The sequence below is a fragment of the Haliotis rubra genome, unplaced genomic scaffold (assembly GCF_003918875.1).
Source record: "Haliotis rubra isolate DU_JTF1 unplaced genomic scaffold, ASM391887v1 Scf695, whole genome shotgun sequence".
Classification (NCBI taxonomy): Eukaryota; Metazoa; Mollusca; class Gastropoda; order Lepetellida; family Haliotidae; genus Haliotis; species Haliotis rubra.
The window spans coordinates 26,078-47,913 of record NW_025767407.1 but is presented as its reverse complement, the minus strand read 5'-3'; the positions used below and the strand labels follow the sequence as shown (position 1 = coordinate 47,913).

The 21,836-nt window shown below is 41.2% G+C and overlaps 1 protein-coding gene across 1 annotated transcript; it reads left to right on the top strand.

The window, feature by feature from the left end:
• The first annotated feature begins 373 nt into the window (after positions 1 to 373).
• Positions 374 to 21,457, top strand: LOC124258511 (acid sphingomyelinase-like phosphodiesterase 3b). Its single transcript, XM_046692582.1, is given in 7 exon segments — positions 374 to 561; positions 11,504 to 11,696; positions 14,889 to 15,133; positions 17,050 to 17,213; positions 19,166 to 19,186; positions 19,188 to 19,344; positions 20,895 to 21,457. Coding segments are annotated over 7 exon segments (1,218 nt in total). The 5' UTR covers positions 374 to 494; the 3' UTR covers positions 21,266 to 21,457.
• The last annotated feature ends 379 nt before the right edge of the window (positions 21,458 to 21,836 follow it).

Below are 21,836 nucleotides of genomic sequence, written 5' to 3'. Positions count from 1 at the left end.
ACGCTCGTCACGCTGAAGACCCGGGTTCGATTCTCCACATGGGTACAACCCAGATAGCATTTCAGACGCTGGCCCAACGCTGGCAATGGTTTTGCCAACAGCGCCAACGTTGGGACAACTTCCGAATGCCATCTGGGAATGTGTGAAGCCCATTTCTGGTGTTCCCCGAAGTGATATTGCTGGAATATTGCTAAAAGCGGCGGTAACCATACTCCCTCACTCGAAATAGCCAAGTTAAACTCAACGGGGCCCAACTTACACTTATATGACTATCGCTCAGCGTATCAGGTGGCCTTACTTGAGCTTCATACTTTACGAACCGACAGTTTACCCTGACAAAGCGTTATCAGAGTCACGTTATTGGGTCAGGCAGTTCTTCACAAGCGTCGCAACTGAACTCTCAACCTCCTGTCTGTATTCTTACAGGGATCCCAGCTGATATAACTTGTACGTCGTTGGAAGCAGTACACATCAAGTCAACGACATCAACGACGATGTCACGTTACCTACTACTGTGTCTAACTCTTGGCGTGGCCTTGGATATGGCTACTCCGGAGGAAGGTAAATATTTTATGCTATTTTATTTTAAGGTTATTCCAAATCAAGAAATAATTCGCCGATTTGCAAATATAATACTACTTTATCATGTTTATCATGCCAGTAATTGAAAACTTGCAGAGCCTTTAGGGTCCTGGTAAGCACTGATCTTCAGCCACCTATGCTTGTCGTAGGAGGCGACTAAAGAGGAGGGGGGTCGGGTGGTCAAACTTGGTTGACATGTCATCATATCCCAATTACATAGATTGATCCTCATGATGTTGATCACTGGATTGTCATCTCCAGACTCGATTATTTACAGCTTGCCGCCATACAGTTGGAATATTGCTGAGTATGTCATTATACAACAAACGAACACAACTTTCAAGTGTGAAACAGAGAAACTGTCAATGCAACATTTGAAAGTTTCCCATAGCTTTAAAATATCACATGTCAAGTTCTTGAAGGAATGCCTTATCTTGTCTCGTCCTTTATCCTATACACCACTGATAACGTTGTGAGAGCTTCAGATCCGAGCATTATATTAGCACTAGACGCAGACCAAAGTCTCAGGTCAAACAAGCAAACGGAGTAATCTAATCAGTATGACGTAGAAGAAGAAGGAGCTCGAAGATTCACTTTCTGAGGGAACGTTAGAGTATTCACGAGTTTCAATGTTTCTCATGTGACCAAGGCCGTAAACAATGGTTGATCATGGGTATTTACGGACATTTCTCAAGAAAATATTTTGCTTATCATTGATGATTCTTTAGTGTCTAATCATCTATTATCCGACAACAATTTGGGATTTACACGTTCTGTTGACATTCTCGCATTCCGAGTCCCTGTTGGGTTGAGTCCCATCCGGGATGCGAACCCACACTCTAGAACGTGTAATCCCAAATATAACAGATGTTACATTTGACCACTTTCTAAAATGAAATTGTGTATTTTCATTTTCTTTTCTTTAGTGTGGTTTGGCACGTTCTCATGCCTTCAGCATGCCGATATATTTCACGATTTCGGTGTGTGCACCAACGTTATATGGCCATATGTGGGGTTTGTTCATATTCCCACAAAATTCGTGTAATAACCACTGAACCACGAGGCACCAACAAGGGGGAACAGGTGTATCAGTTGTACGCAGAGCTATCAAAAGGGCAGTCAATCTGTACATTTCAATACCATTCGTACAGTCCGTCATTCGCACCTCAGGTGGCAGACTTATCTTGAAGGCCACAAATACATATGACTCGTTACAATTTATAACGATGAGTCCTTCATATATTGGTTCCAATTCCACGGAGGTCATTTTTATTTATAAACTTAAACCGGAATGTAGCCAAAGTACCATATTAATCGCGAGTGCATTGATTTCATATAAATAACAATATGACAGATCGCCGAGATGGATGGAAAATTGTGGAAGGTTGTTGTGGGAAGTAGAGCATGTGTTCATGTGACAGTAACGTGGAAAGGATGATTTCCGAATGACTTGAAGGTTAGCGACGATTCGTTACAATTTGATGTCACTTCGGGAAACAATTGATCCTTGAAACTCCAGTTTTGTGCTTTGGACACCCACCATTAATATAAGTGTTGATGTCCACAGAGGCGATGAGTTGTAGTTATAGTTCATATTATTTACAGTCATAGCAGCAGTCACCATAATTCAGGGGGGTTATAGCTAAAACGGCACCACAGCAGAACGGCACCAAAATCGTTTGGCGAAAACGGCACCGTATTGGCGAAAACGGCTACTGATTTCTGAGCTAAAACGGCACCATATATAAAACACAGTATGATGTTGACTTTTATGTTTTAGTTCGTTTCATTATAACATTAGCAAGCTTATATCAACATATATAAAACACAGTATGACGTTGACTTATGATTTTTATTTCATTTCATAGCATTAGCAAGATTATAACACGTGATATAGCTGGAATATTGCTAAAAGCGACGTAAAACCATAACTCACTCACTCACCCATTGCATTAAAGTAACAAGATTATCAAGACGATAACAAAAGCACCGTCAACATAACACATGTTCTTATACAACGGTGAATCTACGTCAAAGTCCATATTTGGCCGGATGCTTGTATATCCCATGAATGTCTTTTCATGAATTGCAGCAATTCACTAAACGATTAGTCCGTGGATAATCGCATATCTTGACAGTACTTGTGACAGAGACAGGTCACCATCCAATGTTGTATAAGCCTTGTTTGGAGGGGTAGGAGGCTGGCCTCACGATGGAGCTCTGGGATGAGCCTGTAGAGCATAGTGACTGTTCTCCCACCTTGTTATTAATTCGCCTGTGCCAGCCTGAAAAGAAGAATACATATTTTTACGTAACATTATAAAAATTGAAACCTGACAATGCAAAAAAAGTATGATATTCAGTAATAATTTATTTAAGTTATTAATCTTTATTTTATTAAGAAATGTATACCTTCAACAAAGTTGTTCGTCCTGACTGCGATGTTGAAGACTGACCAGGTGCGGGGGGTGAATATAGAATTGGACATCCACTGACTCTCAAAATAGTCTGTCAGCTGTCGCAGCTTGCCATGAGTTGGAACCCGATCCGAAATCTTGTGGAATAACCTGGTGACATCAGCGGCCGGAAGAAATGGCAGAGACATCAACTTTCTCACGAACTTGTGAATGTCATCGTTCTCCATGTAAGCTACCTGAAATAGTACATACACATGTGAATTTATATGAAATAATATAATAAATTAATTATATGAAAAAATTATATAATATCAAAATAACTCTCAATGATTGAATAATTCAAAGTATTGAACGTACCTGTAGGCCCAGCTCTTGACATTTTCGCCAAACTGCTTGAGTCAGGTGGAATAGGCATCCACGGACACGGACGTCAGGCAAAGACTTCTTCAGGGCCTTCCAGGCAGCCTGCTCGAAGTCAAGGATGACAGTCTCGACTTGCGGTTGTTTGGGGAGAGCCTCTAGTGGCCGCTTGACCACCTTCACATAGTCCGATGTCCTTCGCCTGGACATAATCACAAAGACGAGAGACACAAGCTTAAAGTCCCTCCCGGCACGCACAAAAGCATAAATAGTAAGTAGTTAATGGGACGGCTTTTTAATTATCTTTAGGCACCCATGAAAGGCCACCTCCTCGTGGTGGGTGCTGGGTCACGCTAAGCGCCTTTCAACCCCCCGTTGTGGACCCGGGGGGGATATTTTGGTCCACCAACCCGTTTGCCGTGGGTTGCGCCCCTGTGTCGGTGGAGGACGGGATTCTGGTGGTTGAGGGCAAGGGTTCCAGGAACAGCGTTCCTTTGCCCAACACACCACTTCGACCCTGACTTCACCTAGACGGGTGGTAGAATGGGCCCGGTTCTACCAATCGGCTGGTCATGTCATGCCCTGTGCATGGTCAACTTCACATTATGTATATCTTTGTATCTTTTCCTTGAAATGCTGTTGTGATACTCTTACGTTGGTAAATTGTTACTCTGCCTAGAGTCCTATGCCAGAAGGCGGTGGCTCATGGGCCAATCTGGCATTACTGACCTCCGGGTTCTAAGTGTCTTCAGATAATCGCCATGGGCGGAACCAGCCTGACCTTTATTCTGTTTGACAATTTTAGCTACCTGTGTCTGTATTGCTCGAGTATAGCAACCCTGTAGCCCTGGTGTTTCGGAGTCGGTTTCCCACTTCGACACCGTTCTTGTTGACACTCCATGGTGGGTGGGGAGCAGGGTTGTCGAATATCCGTTTCTTATTATGGCTACCCAAATTCTACCTGGTTCTCGATCAAAAAATAAAAGGCGACATGTTGAAACAGATGCTTTATCGTCTTCTGATGATGATTCTGCTGCAGTCAGTATTGATTCCTGGCCACGCTTTCTGGTTGTGGAGGGAATTGATGGACAACCTTTAAAGCTTAACCCCTTTGCCATATCAAAGGCCATTGCTGGAATATGTGGTGAAGTGAAAAATGTCACACGTCTCAGGACAGGTTCTCTATTAGTTGAATGTGCAAAGAGACACCAATCTGTCAATTTGCTCGAAGCTCGTCAATTTGCGAATACTGGGGTTACTGTGTCAATCCATAAAACACTTAATTCCTGCAGAGGCATAATCCGTGATCGAGCTAAATGTCTCGCTGACATGTCAGAGGACGAAATTGCTTCTGAACTGAAGGCCCAAGGTGTCACCTCTGTCAAGAGATTCACTAGGAAAAACGGTGATGATATCATTAACACCAATACCTACCTGTTTACCTTCTGTCTCACGTCACTACCAAAATCAATAAAAAGCGGGATATTTTAACATCGATGTGGAAGTGTATATCCCAAATCCGCTTCGATGTTTCAAATGTCAAGCGTTTGGACACGGAGCTAAATCATGCCGCAGCTCCCCAGTTTGTTCCCGTTGTGGTGGAACGCATGAAAACGTCAACTGCACAAATGAAATCAAATGTGCAAACTGCCACGGTGACCATGTGTCATTTTCCAAATTATGTCCAGCATATGACAGGCAAACACAAATTTTGAAATTGAAGCATACCAACAATATATCCTTCAATGAAGCAAAGAAATTATTACCAGCTAATAGTCGCTTGTCTTCTACCAAAACGTACGCGGCAGCTGTTTCTACTCCTTGCCCAAAGTTTGATCAGGGCTGTCAAACTGCCATCACCTGGGTCTCAGACGAACAAACTGTTTTGTACATTGTTTCTGGTACCGGCAATGGTGCTGCCACTCAGACAGATACTGATATTGAAGCAGACCTTCCGCTTCCAGCATTGTCTGCCACTCCATCAGACTCCAAGAATTTGCCAGCACCTCAAATTCTTTCAGACCCTGAAACCCAGACAGCACCAGTAACCAAACCTAAACGTCTCACGAACAAAGAACGGAAACAACTTAAAAAAAAAAAAAGAAATTAGGGCACTTAAACACTTGGAAGTGGCTGCCCCCTTTATCCGTCCCTGTAGAGGTTCACAACACCTTTGAACCTCTGGACATGGAGGTCACTCCATCGCTGCCAGATCAGCGAAGAGGTCCTTCTCCCCGTGCTCGATCTCCCATTGAACCACCATGACTTCCTCCACTAATTTACTTCAATGGAATTGTAGAGGACTTCGTAATAACTTTAATGATCTTCAGCTATTATTACAAGATCTAAAACCATCAGCCTTTTGCTTACAGGAAACTTTCCTTAAAGTTACAGATAATTTTGACTTGAGATATTACAACTCATATCATCACTTCTCTCCTCCGGGTGATAAAGCTTCCTGGAGGATCTTCTGTTATGGTGAGGCAGGGCGTCATTCACAGTCCTGTTCCTCTTAATACCCCTCTCCAGGCTGTTGCTGTGCGAGTAACCCTAAATATCGTTTTTACCCTGTGTTCTTTATATGTTCCACCTTCGTTCTGTCTCCGACAGGTTGATCTTCAAGCATTATATGACCAGCTACCAAAGCCCTGTGTCATCATGGGAGATTTAAATGGCCATAACCCGCTTTGGGGTAGTAATAACATCAATACAAAGGGTAAAATCTGGGAGGAGTTTTTCTCAAACAATGATTTGTGCATATTTAATGATGGTTCTCATACATATCTACATCCAGGGACTGGAACTTACTCTTGTCTGGATTTATGCATTGTTGACTCTAATTTACTGAGTGAATTTGAATGGTCAGTTCACGATGACCTCTGTGGAAGTGACCATTTTCCTACCATATTGAAATCTGTGACACCTTCTGATGTTCCTCCATCATCACGATGGAACTTTGCTAAAACCAACTGGGATTTGTATGAACTTCGTTGTTCTACTAAACTAACACCTGGTGCTTTTCTTGATGTTCCCGACCCTGTAACACTCTTCTCTAACGAACTTCTTAAAATAGCTGATGAATGTGTTCCGAAGTCCTCTTCCAATCCACACATACGTAAACCATGGTTTAACGCTGACTGCAAACAAGCTAGGAAGGCCCGGAAGAAAGCTGAACAGTATTTCCGTCGCCATCCTATGGTCCACAATTTAAATAAGTTCAAAATTTTAAACGCTAAAAGCAAGGCGTACTTTTAAACAAAACAAACGTCAGTCTTGGCAAAATTATGTTTCAAAAATACATTCACGCACGCCAATGTCAAAGGTATGGAACATGATCCAGAAAATCAAAGGTAAGGGTTCTAAATCTAGCATTCACCATCTGAAGATGGGAATCAATTATTGACTAATAAATCAGATGTGCCAACAAGCTTGGTGAGACTTTAGCCAAACATTCTTCCTCATCTAATTATGTACCTGCATTCCAAACATATCAAAACAGCAGGAAAAGAAATCTATTAATTTCAATTCAGACAATGGGGAAGACTACAATGAAACCTTTTCGATACATGAGCTTCATACTGCTCTTGACCAAGCTCACGATACTGCTTCAGGGGCTGATGGTATACATTATCAACTCCTGAAGCACTTCTGCCTGAATCATGTTTAGAGACGCTCCTATCTATTTTTGATGACATTTGGACATCTGGTCAATTTCCTTCGTCGTGGCGTGATGCTATTATTGTGCCCATCCCTAAACCTGGACGTGATCATACTGATCCTTCCAGTTATAGGCCAATTTCATTAACTAGCTGTGTTTGCAAGACCATGGAACGCATGATAAATAATCGACTTGTTTGGTACTTGGAAACAAATAACCTTATAACTAATATACAATGTGGTTTCCGTAAAAACCGTAGTACCATCGATCATTTAGTGCGCTTAGAATCTTTTGTGAAAAATGCCATAATTAATAAACAACATGCAGTGTCGATCTTTTTCGATTTAGAAAAAGCATACGACACAACATGGAAACATGGGATTTTAAAAAGATTTACATGACTTTGGATTACGAGGCCGTTTGCCTCAATTTATATCCAACTTTTTTAAATAACAGGCAATTTCAGGTCCGAGTGGGTTCAACCCTGTCTGACCATTATAATCAGGATCAGGGAGTCCCGCAAGGCAGTATTTTGTCTGTAACACTCTTTAGCATCAAGATTAACAGTTTATCAAAGGTTTTAACTGATTCAATTGATGGATCACTTTTGTGGATGATTTTAATATTTCTTGTCGCGGTAAGAATATGCATACTATTGAACGGCAAATGCAGCTGTGTTTAAAATAAAATACATAACTGGTGTCTTGAAAACGGCTTTAAATTTTCTAAATCCAAAACTAATTGTATACATTTTTGTAGAAAATATAAACCGCATAAAGACCCGGAACTGTTCCTCAATGGCACTCCCATCAAAGTTGTAAAGGAGGCCAAGTTCTTGGGTTTAATTTTTGACTCGCATCTAACTTTTCTTCCCCATATCAAGTCCCTAAAGACTAAATGCTTGAAGGCACTTGACTTGTTGAAAGTCGTTTCCAATTCTAAGTGGGAGGGATCAAACTACCCTCCTCCAACTATATCGATCATTGGTACGTTCCAAACTTGATTATGGCTCCATCGTTTATGGTGGAGCCTGCAATAAATCTAAAACTTTTAGATTCTGTCCACCACCAAGGTCTCAGACTATGTCTTGGTTCCTTTAGAACTTCACCTGTTGACAGCCTTTACGTCGAGGCTGATGAGCCATCTCTTACACAACGCCGTATAAAATTAACTTTACAGTATATTACAAAACTTTATTCCAATGAGTCAAACCCTGCATATAACTGTGTCTTTACTCCACTATATGAAGATCTGTATAACAAGAAGCCTTCTCTTGTTCCGCCTCTTGGTATAAGAGTGAAACCTTTCCTTTCTGCTGCTGGGATTGAGCTAGAACATATAGCTCCTTCCCGTTTTCTTTCTTCTCCGCCTTGGCAGTTGGTTAGGCCACAAGTTGATCTAACATTAACTACATTTAAAAAATCAGAAACAAACGAGTTACAGTATAAACAAGAATTTAGTCAATTAAGAAATAAATATAACACATACAAATCCTTATTTACAGATGGGTCCAAGGATGGTGGCGCAGTGGCATGTGCCACTGTCATTGGATCCCGAACAATATCTTCTAGAATACCGGATAACAGCTCTATATTTACAGCAGAAGCTAACGCCATCTTAACAGCTCTTAAATATATTAATAAACACCGTAAATTTAAACAATATATCATCTTTTCAGATTCTCTTTCGTGTCTTCAGGCGATTAAAAATCTTTCTTGCAAACATCCACTTTTATTAGAAATTATTGAATTGTACAGTGAACTTGCTACTGGCCAATGCGACATCGTCTTTTGTTGGTTACCCAGCCACGTTGGCATTTCTGGGAATACAATGGCCGATCTTGCTGCTAAGGCAGCACTCAACAAATCTGTGACACCACTTCTAATTCCATACTCTGATTATAAAGCCAGCATTAGAACATACATCCGCGATCTGATGCAGAAGAAGTGGGACACCCAAGTAGGTATTAATAAATTACATGCAATAAAACCCTACATTGGTTACACCTACTTGGGTTGTCAGTCCAGATTTGAGGAGGTCATTATGCGACGATGTCGCATTGGCCATACCAGATATACTCACGAATATTTATTGAAAGGCGAAGATCCTCCGTTTTGTATCCCTTGTGATGAAAGAATCACAGTCAAGCATGTCCTGCTTGACTGCGTTGAATATTCCATCACAAAGGGATAAATATTTAATGTCAAAACACTGAAGGATCTTTTTTATAATGTTAATTATCATTTAATAGTTGAATTTTTAAAAGAATTAGATTTGTTGACAGATCTGTAAATAGCTAAATATTTTATTGTTGGTAGTTTATATTAGTAACTGAGATTGTTAGTGGCTGTACCCTCAAAGGGGGTTGAAGTATTGTAAAATTATTGTCCTCCTGAGAGGGTACGTAAGTCCCCAAATGTTCAAAGTCTATTTAAACTTGCCAGGATTTTTAAACGTAGCATTTTTGTCATTTTAATTTTGGCTAACATTTCTTCCAATCGCCAGCAGCTGAAGGGATGGTGTAAAATCCAACTAGGGTCCATGCAGGTAGCAAAGGTACTGTAAGTCCCCATGGACCCTAGTATGGTGATCTACATTCTGTTGTTGGCGATCTATAGCCTGATTTTATATTGTATTGTCCCAATAGTGCTATTAGTTTTAAACTTTCCACACTAGTTTTAATTCTATTTGTGATAAACTAGTTGTTTTACTGTCCTTCGTCGACAGGTTTTTATAATGTACATGTGTTTCATTTCAATATCAAATGTTCTCGTCACGATATGGCTGAAATATTGCCGATGTGACGTTAAGTATTAACTCACTCACTCACTAATAATCTTTAAGGTACCGTCCATGAACCACTGCCTACTCGTACTTAAGTGCTGTAATTGTCGGTCAGTGGCAAACACTAGATGCCTCTCGCCTTTGTTTCCTCCGTCACACCGAAAGAAATCATCCGGCAGGAAGGTTTCAACTAACTGAAAGTAGAAAACAGAACCATTACACATGTATTACACAATAGTGTTTATTTGAAATATATTAAAATATACTTAAATAATTACTACACTGGATTTTACATAACAATATCACAAACCTCAAAGTCCAAGGACCTAGGTTCCTTCGGCCGAAGGAGCTCCCTCGTACGGTTGGCCATCCGTACTAGGGTAGCTTGGTTTTGTCGTCCACCAGGCTTGTCAGGGTTGATATGTTTCTGTTGGCGCCTGACTTGTAGATGTTACCCACAGCATTTTCCTTCACCTGCAGAATATATAACAATTACACCATTACACAGGCCGATTAACACACTGCTCAATTAAAGGCCAGTTAACAATCTACTAAATTATTAAACAAACACGATAAATACCTCCACTCTCACTCGGGTGCTGTCAAATGGCCTGGTTGGGGTGGATGGCAATGGTGGTGTTCAAATGAAGCCCCAAACTGAATAACAGATGCAGGCCACGTGGTCGTCTTGTTCCTGACACTGCAGCGCCGGTACGTTCGAGCAGTCGTTGATTTCTGTAACCGTGATGACATTCAACTTATTTATATATTATGCATTTATTACTTATACATTATTTATTATATATAACATTTATGAAGTTATATATTTAGGAAAAAGTGTCATCTGTACTTACCCGAATGACATATGTGAATCCATATGAATCGGCGAGCTTCTTTTTTCCTTTCTGAGAACCAATCTCCACGATTGTGAACACGTTGTCCGGGATATCAGCAGTAGGGGGGTCGAGGAGGGTGCTGTCTAACATGGATCGTTCCGAAGAATGGTGGAAATCATGATCGTCTTGTGGTGGCAATGACGCTGTGGAAGTATTGATGTCAGACATGTCGGAAAATTCTGTATTCAGATTAACTAATGACAAATAAGATTTTCCCAATAATTAAGATTTTATTTGGTGCCGTTTTCGCCATAAGATGTGTAGCCGTTTTCGCCAAGTCGAGGTTCCGTTATGTCCAAATGGTTCCGGTTTCACCAGGTGCCGTTTTGCTGTGGTAGCCTGAACCCATTCAGGGTATGTAAGTAGCTACATTAAGCCTTTACAAACCTTTGTGTTCCTCAGTGCGCTTGCATATGCAATTCTGAGCCTGTTTTGAGTGAGTGAGTTTAGTTTTACGCCGCAATATTCCAGCAATATCACGGCGGGGTACACCAGAAATGGGCTTCACACATTGTGCCCATGTTTGGAATCGAACCCGGATCTTCAGCGTGACGAACGAACGATTTAACTACTAGGCTACCCCACCGTCCCTGAGCCTGTTTTGATTTTGTTTGTTTGTTGTTAAGAAATATTCAAGCGATATGCCTATAAATATAGCTATAAATAAACGAGCCTGGACCAGACAATCCAGTGATAAACAGCATGAGCATCGATCTACGCGACTGGGATACGATGTGTCAACCAAGTCAGCGACATTGTATGCTTCCTTACTTCGATCAGTAACAAAGACACATTAATTTCAAAAGGGCAATTCTGGCACATCACGGACCATCATTTCGACCCAACATACTGGTCTGAAATGCGGTCCTGTAATGACAAGGTTCCGGTACGTGGTATCTACGGCGACTACTGGTGCGACTCTCCATGGCGCCTCGTCAACGACAGCGTCGCCGCAATGGCCAACGTTAAACGTGACGTCGATTTCATCGTCTGGACAGGGTATGTTTCTTCTTTTTCACATGACCCGTGAAGGTCCGGGTTAAAATGTGCCTTCAGTAACCCATGCTTGTCGTAAGATGCGACTAACGGGATCGGGTGGACAGGCTCGCTGATTTGGTTGACACATGTCATCGGTTTCCAAATGCGAAGACCGCTGCTCATGCTGTTGATCACTGGATTGTCTGGTCCAGACTCGATTATTTACAGACCGCCGCCATATAGCTGGAATATTGCTGAGTGCGGCGTAAAACTAAACTCACTCACTCACTAATTCTTTTTACCTATTTTCTTGTCATTGTCTTTATTTTGTTTTACTGTGTGATGTTCTATCTATATACTTCCGACAAAAACAAAGGAACTGATGACATGATGCTGTAATGACAATAATGGTAAAATACATTTCCGGCTTGTTGATCACTACCTAGTATTTCCACCATGTTGGGCGATACATGCACGAGAACTTTATGACATACCGCTGCTCTTTCGTATCGTGAGTCATAGAGCCCAAATCGTATCTGGGCCACGTTGGTAGGGACTGGGTCTCTGGTTTTCAATTTCCACAAGATAACCTCTCATGTCTTAGGAGTGCAATGGCTAGTGCAATGTCATTGTGGCTTCTTGTCGCAAGTAATGACTTGGTCTGGATTTGTCATATTTGCATTTCAAAATCTATGCTGATATTTCAGCAAATGCATGAAAACCGAAATGCACGAAGCCGTGACTGTCCCATCGTGGTAAAACAGTGTTGCTCTTGCATACTGTTCGCCCCTACGTTGCCAAAGACGTTTTCTGCCATCTGTGGATCGTAGGCAAAACCATAAATGACCTATTAACATGCTGAAACGCCATGGCAAACAACATGTCACTGGTGTTGCGTATCCTACTCCAATCGTAATCGGGCTCAGGGAACATAAACAATCATCGAGGGTACATCAGCCCATGTCCCCCTCGAGACCAGTGAACAACGTATTTATCTTACCAAAGACCTCAATGCTAACTTTGAACTGTTTGAAGCACGGGTATCGGATCATAGTATGGAGTACCAGACGACAAGAAACAAGACGATTTGCATTCGCAAAATATCGGCAATTTCCGTACATCATACGTGATTCAATGTAATTCGATATAAAGAGTCACTACTATGAAGTACCAAATGATTTCGGCATTCCCAGCGGGGTACATAGAAAATGTTACTCGCTTGTAAGCAGGGTACATTGAAAATAATAGAGCGCTCAGCCAATCAGAAAACGACATTTATGTGCGACACAAGATAAGGTCATTTGTTATGGTCACATTCTTCACAGGACGCCTTGCTTCGAGGTGGTCTGCATAGAGCTGATTTTGACGGTAGAGGATGACTTCGCCTTTCTGGTATTCCATGGAATTCTCTACTGATAAAAGGATCAGATTTTAATCTTTTACGGAGTACATTCAACATAAGGGGACGATCTTGTCTGGCTGGTCAAACAGTGGAATACTACACTTCTTGATTTCCCAAACATTCGTGCAACTTTGAATAATGACGTTTGAAAAGACTGCCATTCATGCAAGTAGGCATGATTTATTGAAAGACGCCTTCCCTCGGTAAATTCCGGTGTGCAATCTTGATATTTTCAGCGTAATATAGACGTTTGAAAAAGCATTGGGAAGACACCGAAACAGTACATGATTGTATAAACACATTTAATTTAATAGGAGGTTCAAATTCAGACTGCACCCGAAGGATGTACACAAATATGCAATAATACAAAATGAAATTTCAATTAATACGCCCCCAGATCAATCAAGCTCTTTGAACATGCATGTGTATGTGCATGTACATGTGCGTGTGTGCGCGTGATTGTGTGAATCCACTGGACACCATGGGTTGGCGGTCTTGTGAAACTTTAAGTCGGCTGTCAACTCTCGTATAAGTCGAAAATAAGAAACACAATCCTTACACGTTGAAACCATGTCTGTGTGTCTATTGGAGATATGGAGTATATCAGCGTGACAAACTTGTAACTCTCGTATCCTATTCTGTCCATTTACGTGAGCAGAAAATACCTGATTGTGTATTTGGTACATATGTAGTCTCAATACTTGCAAACTATCACGCGTAGTCAAAGCTGTCTTTCGGTGCAAAACAAAGCAGTAGTCATGTACATTCCATGAAATATCACAAAATTGACTTACCGGTTCATGATGATATTAAGCCATAGAGTAAAGAAGTTATGCTATGACGAGAGTCCAAAAAAGTCCTGTCACTCAAGGGCAGAAAATATCCACACTGTATCAGTCAGGTGGCCAGAGGAGGTGCTTTTCCATAGAAACAAACCTGTGAGTGGGATATAAGTTTCACTCTTGGGCAGATAATATCTACACTGCTGAGGAGTAGCCAATGGGAGAGTAATTGGAAACCCATGGAGTTTTCTTTAGGTTTTCACTCCGGCCTTTAAGTTGAATACTGTAGAGGCAGGAGAGCAACCCCACGGGTTTCCGTTACTCCCCCATTGGCTACTCCTCAGCAGTGTAGATATTATCTGCCCATGAGTGACAGGACTGTAACAGCTATGGGTGCCTGGCAAGAGCCTGGCGATATCAAAAGTTAACCTTGGAATGTACGACTTGAATTAATATGTGTCCATGTCCAACAACCCTTTCGCTACATATTATTCATTTGATTAACAAATATAAAATTTCAAATTTTACATATTTACTGAAAATAAAATGGTGATATCAGCATCAACTACGTGCACAACCCTAACCCTGCACAGCATGGGGTCAGGGGAGTGGGGAGGGGTCATTTTCACAGCCTGCCTGAAATATGAAACCCTGATTGAAACTTTGAACCCACTCACTGGTTAGTTTCTATGGAAACCTCTTCTGGTCACCTGACTGATATGTGGGTAATTCAAATCTAGATTTAAATAAGAGAAATACATTTTCAAAATGGATGTTTTGTACGCGTACGTTTTACAGTCAGCGTTCATGACATGCTTCTTTACATTATAGTTTAATTTCATCATGAACCGGTGTGTGAATATTGTGGTATTTCATGGAATGTACTTGAATACTGCATTGCTTTGCCTCGAAAGACAGCTTTGACAAGGCAAGGAGGTCACCCCCCACCTGTGTATAGGTTTGAACCGCGGTCTTTAAGGTCAGTGCGGTAGTTAAGAATATATATATTCTTCTGCTACGTTACATCAGGGATAACGTGGCCCACATACAGAACCAGTTTCTCAACCAAAGCCTAAACTTGAAGATCATCGAGAAGATAACAGACGCCTTAAAGTCCGAGTTTCCAGGTGTCCCAGTTTACGGCACGATGGGCAACCATGACTGGTACCCCGCTGACCAATTCCCGGTACAGCAGGCGTTCCTGTATAACGCTACAGCTGAACTGTGGAGAGACTGGATCGGGGACAAGGAACAGATCGAGAACTTTAAGAAAGGTAATACAATTTGGAATCGAAGACGTCACAATTCTATTATATTTCTGTTTTATTTTTTCAATTTTATACCCCACCCCAACCAAAACATTCACAACTTCATCTTATAATCGACAATAAGATTACAGAATATATACTTACGGCCAAAAGAAACTTTACAAATATATAAATGAAATAATTGGAATGAAAAGTTGTTCTAGCTCTGTTCTCTCTCTTCGGCGGTAAACGTGTTGTCTTCTATCAGCCCTGAACAAGGTGAACCTGCTCTCGTTACTGAAGACGACCCTCTGCCAGTCACGTCGCTGCCAATGACGTACAGTTTGGGCCCATGTCTAAAGCATGTCCTGCTTGACTGTATTGATTTTTCCATCACAAGAGATAAATATTTTAGTGTCAAAACAATTAAGGATCTTTTTAATAGTGTAAATTATCCTTTAATAATTGGTTTTTAAAAAGAAATAGAATTATAGGATAAATTTTGAACAATAAGTTTTGTAAATAGATAAATGTTACTACATTGGTAGTATAAATTAACTGCGATTGTTAGTGGCTGTATCCGTAAAGGGGGTTAAAGCATCGTAAAATTATTGTCCTCCTGAGAGGGTAGGTAAGTCCCAAAACTTTCAACGTCAATTTCGCTCAACCATACTTTTTAATCGTAGTATTTTTGTTATTTTAAATTTTGGCTATATCTTCCTACCATTGCCAACGGCTGAAGGAATGGTGTCAATCCAGCTAGGGTCCATGCAGGTAGTGAAAGTAATGTAAGTCCCCATGGTTCCTAGTATGGTGATCTACCTCAGCTGTTTTATATTGTATTGTCTTCTTTAGTTAAAATGTTTTAGTTTTACATGCAAGTTTTATATGCATATCTGTGATACTCTAGTGTTTTTACTGTCCATCGTTGACAGGTTTTACTCTTCAAAATGTTTTCATGTTTTATTGTACGAATTGTTTTCGTCACGATATGGCTGAGATATTGCCGATGTGACGTTAAATATTTACTCACTCACTCGGGCCCATGTCAGTCTCCGACGACGATGTTCAGCGGTCAGTAACTGTCCTCGTAGTGGTCGACATTCTCTAATACCATGAGCCCGGAGTTGCCTGCTGACAGTCAATGGATCTAAGGTTTTCGTCGCTGATGACGTCACTGTGAGGAATAGGAGGTGTAAGGTGCTTAGATACCGGTCTTCGTTAGGGGTAGTAACTCTGGGTCTATCTGATCTTGGTCTGTCTGAGATCTGCCCAGTCTGTCGGAAACGTTGCATCAACTTGGTTACAGCAACAAGTGAGCAACTGAAGATCCTTGCAATGTGGGCGTGGGTGGCCCCGATCTTGACCATTCCGATGGCTCGGTCTCGCTCTGCAGCTGTAAGGCGTGGCATTTCTTTGTATTTGTCTATTGCAGTGAATGATGGGCAAGCCTTCAAACCCCTTTTTATACCCACCATGCACGTGCAGTTTTCATACTGAACGAGTCACGTGATTTTGATCTTTTCGCAGTTTTACAGCTTTACATGCAAAACATGTGCTTCACATGTTGTATCGAGGGTTGCTGTGTTCTAGCGATGTGTTTTCATTGGTTTGCGGACCTACAAACTACTTTTCATTCCAATTATTTCATTTTTAAATTTGTAAAGTTTCTTTTGGCCGTTAGTATATTTAGGCTAACCATCTCATAATAAAATGTATTTTCACGGTCAGATACAAAACTCTACAAACAAAACGTTAGTTCAGAACACCTGGTGTCATCACTGATTTCAATGGTCCGTTCATATGTCTTCCACAGCTATTCCGACCGTTTCACCAAAGGGAATATAAAGTAGAATCAAGACTTGGTATTCTTTTGTACTGATGTTTTATATTCCTCGTTCTCACGTGTACATGTACTGACTCACACTATTGTATTGTTCTAGGCGGCTTCTACACAATAAAGACAACCAAAGGCCTTAGGATCGTAGGTCTGAACACTGTCCTCTACTATACCGCAGATAAACTGACCCCAAAATTGACAGACCCTGCTGGACAGTTCGCCTGGTTGGAGGAAGTTTTTCAGAACGCCACGAATGCCGGGGAGAAGGTATACCTGCTATTTGTCGTCTAGTTATCAGTGAGTGAATGACAATTTAACTAAATATAATTCACGTATATTGGGACGCAACTAAGACTGTACATTTTTATAAATGAAACACAAATCCAACGCAATATCTAAAAGAAAATTTGTTATACATATTCAGACATTGCAGCCATTATTGTTAAAGCAACCTGTTATAAGCAAACAGCAACCAAAGCTACGACACCTCTCTGGGGATCATATGGACTTACGGTACCTCTGTTCTTGCATGATACTCCTGCAGCTGGATGTACGCCATCACTTTAGTACCAGATGGGCGTATGCTATGCTGGCCAATTTCTTCATAAATCTTGTGGATTCGGTTGATTTCATGCATGACTGATTATGATCAATTTGCCTTTGATACGAATTATGTGTCACACGCGGAAACAATATTGATATGCAATGAGGAACAGTGTGTCGCGGTGATATGTTGGCATAATGCCAGATATCAGGCGACATTAAGCACCGGAGAACAGGTGCATGGATGGCCGTTCTCAAAAGGCTTCAAGCTGTCTCTTAACGGTTTCTGAGACTTGGGTCGTACCCAACTTTTAAGTATAAATTACATGTGGCGAGGCATGTCCTAAACAATCCTCTGCTCACCCAAAAGAGACTGGGTATATTGCTGGGTAGGATAAACAGTGTGAACAAGGGTGAACAGAACATTTTAGGTCCTTCTAGATCTGATTTGTTTGTGGGTTGTTTAACGCCGCAGCAAACAATATTCCAGTTATATGGTGGTGGTCTGTATCCGACTAACCAGTGATCAACAGCATGAGCAACGATCGACGCAGTTGAGATACGATGACCTGTCCACCAAGTGCGCCTTCTGAGGTGGCATCTTGGACTGTTTACTCCAAGAAGAGCTGAGAATGTGTTTCAAGTGCACAAAGACTGGGTTCATAATAATTTAGAGTTCACATTGTTGCTTGCTTCTGCCTCCTGGCGTGTCATATTCAAAGGCACAATGTCACGCTGTTTCGACAATATTTTGGCCTATATTTTATATCTTTGAGGCATATGCTTCCAGTTGATGCAATAGAAGATCTATTATCCCTTACGACTTGCCTGAAATCGATAGTTGAAAACTTCGAGGCGAATAGCTTCGAACCAGAGAACACTTACCATATATGGTATGTAAACAATTGCTCCGTACATCGAAAAATGTCGCACGCGGTGTTGTCGGTGTTTGCCGAACTGGTTTTCAATCACAAGTTGTGTGTAGGATATTCGTAAAGGGATATAACTCTATGGGATTCGTTTGAAAATGTTCGGCTAGTAGAGGGCGGGAGAGACGATGATTTAATGCAACGTTGCATTAATTCTTTCGAACTTTTTAATTTAGTACTGTAATCTGCATACGTAATTTTGGAATGAATAAAGTATGGTAGCTTTCCCGGGGGCTTTATTTTTAGAGATAGTGCCTTTAAGGTTCCAGTTAACCTTTTCATGCACGTCGTAACAAGAACTGTGTTTCTTGTTGCTGTCACAAATTTGGAGATTTTGCTAACATGACTTTTTTATTCTCCTATCGTATCTATATTGAGTGCCTGTTCGGCTTCCTGCTCCTGTAGGTAACAGTTGTGCTTATCACTTATCATTGAAACTTTCCACTCATGTCAATAATGTAACAGTGATAATGTAACAGTAAAACAAAAATCAAAGCGTTATGTGCACTCGTCTTTTTGTTTGTGTTAGCACCTGTATTGTTGCTGTCTCTATAACTGTATTCATGGGGATTTTTAGATCGTTTTGTGAAGAGTTCGTGAGAGTATTATGTTACGATTCTTTTAGCAATGTTCCAGCTACATCACGACTGGTGACATAATAAAGTTTCTTCAAAAGATGTTCAGGATCATGTTAGTTAGTAAGATATTGATATATCGTTTTCAAATAGTTTTCGTCTCTTCCTGCAGGTCATGCTGACTGCCCACGTGCCCCCCTGGTATTAAGGTCCCGGGTAAGGTTCTGTGGTTCTACGAGCAATTCAACACCAGATTGCTTGACCTTGTCCAGAAATACTCGGACGTCATCCCTGCGATGTACTTCGGACATGACCATGCTGATGGTCTCAAGCTGGTACTGAAGAAGGATGGTAGGTCCCTTAAATATTCTATGAGGAACAGAATCCCTAGCAAATGCTGTAATGCAGTTTGAAACTATGCCTTGTGGTCTGTGACCTTTAGAAAATGGACATCTTGTGAGTGAGTTTAGTTTTACGCCGCTGTTAGCGATATTCGAGCAATATCACGGCGGGGGACACCAGCAGTGTTTTTTTCACATTGTTCACATGTGGGGCAGCGAACCCGCGGCTTCGACAAAAGCATTGATCACTATGGCTACTCCAACGCCCCTGACATTGTGTGATATACTAAGAGAAACAAATAAAGGAACACAGGAAAATTCAAGTGTTCCTTTAAACAATTTCAGTTTTCATCACCAGCTTTGAATAACGTTGTGGGAGAAACCCTGAGAATAAATATAAGAACACTGCCATGAAGTGCTGTTCCCTTATTTGTTTCCCTCAGTATATAATGATATATCTCCATGCCATTTTGCACTTTGCGTTTGTTCGATTGTTGTTAAAAACGGCACTCGGCAATATTCTAGGCATATGACGCCAGTCTGTAAATAATCTAATCTGGAACAGTCTCTTGCCAATATGTAATTGGAAAAATTACTATTATGTTAAAATGTGTACATAAAAGTGACTTTACTTTCGAGTGTGATTTTGTGTATTGGATTTATCTGAATGTGTTAACATGTTTTCGTGGCAATATGTCTGAAATAAAGCTGACGGACGTTAAATTGTAACCGACAGCCATTTGTTACACTTTATAGCTGCAACTGTAATCTGCAAAAGGTGAGTGGGTGAGTGAGTGAGTTTTAGTTTTACAACGCATGCAGCAATATTCCAGCTATATGGCGGCGGTCTGTAAATAATCGAGTCTGGACCAGACAGTCCAGTGATCAACATCATGAGCATCAATCTGCGCAAGTGGGAACTGATGACATGTGGCGGTCTCTAAATAATCGAGTCTGGATCAGATCGTCAACAGCATAAGCATCGATCGGTTAGGATACAATGACATATGTCAACCAAGTCAGCGAGCCTGACCACCCCATCCCGTTAGTCGCCTCTTACGACAAGCATAGTCGCCTTTTGTGGCAAGCATGGGTTGCTGAAGACCTATTCTACCCCGGATCTTTACGGGTCGTGCAAAAGGTAGCTTGACAGAACAAAACATCAGGTGCAAAATGGTACAAGGGCGGGAGATTTTATGACACAGTAAGCTACGGTTATAACAAACCCAAAGGAACCAGCGATTTAAGTTCGTTATAATCTTAGTTTATCAATGCATTTCGGCTACATTATGCAAGTGGCGGGACCCAATAAGAGTTGTTTTTCAGAGAGTTTGTTGTATTCGTGTTCCTTATAAAGGTATGGGCGGTGGGGTAGCCTAGTGGTGAAAGAGTTCGCTCGTCACGCTGAAGGTCCGGTTTCGATTTCCCACATTGGTACTAATGTGTGATGCCAATTTCTGGTGTCCCCCGCCGTGATATTGCTGAATATTGCTAAAAGCGGCGTAAAAACCATATTCACTCACTCCTAATAAAGGTAATTTGTGTTCATTTTCTTTCCAGGGACACCGGGTGTTCCAATGTTCATCGCACCATCGGTGACACCCTGGCGCTACAAGAGCAGAACAGAGTCGGGTGCCCCACACAACCCAGCCATCAGACTGGTGAAATACAATCAGCAAACTGGCGAGGCCCTAGATTATATTCAGTACTACATGAATCTAACAGAGAGCAACGAGGTCAACGCGTCGACGTGGAAGGTCGCATACGACGCCAGCACAACCTACCGCGTCAGCGACCTAGCAGCTGCATCTGTCAGCAGGGTTGTCCAGCAGATGAGCACAGACAGAAACCTTCTGAACAATTACATCCGATTCAATACCGTTCTTGCTAATGGTAATTCAACAGTCGATGAATGTGATGCAACCTTGTAGAGCTGAGTATATTTGTAGTTTCACTCAACATACCCGTGATCAGTTTAATATTTGTGTCACCATTCAAATGAAGGGTGTGTTGATCGGCTAACTTTGTCCTTTCATTAAGATGGACCAAAGCATGTCAAGAGATTTATTCGAATAAACGGTTTATGGTACGTTGTTTATGAAGATTAAAAAAATAAAGAACCATGTTTTGTTATCATGTGCTGCATTTATCAACTATACACAAGTGACAAAATTCTTTCCACATACATAAGAAATCTCGGTAGTGTAATACCTTCATGAACGTGTTTACGAATCAAATAGTGATGATACCACGTAATCGTTACAAAAAGAGATTATATTCCAGAGTGTGTGTAAACATTTCCTAAAGACTACATCTATGTCTGTTCAAGGGGCAACCTTTGGGGTTTTTTAGGAAAGCAGATGCCACGGAAACAACAAATGCCATATTTTAACGTGTTTAGGTATGATGCCGCCGAGGACTGAACCACGAAATTTCAATCAAATGTATCTAAGGAATGAAGGCAACGTGTTTGTTGAACAACATGGCGACAGTCCCAGAGAC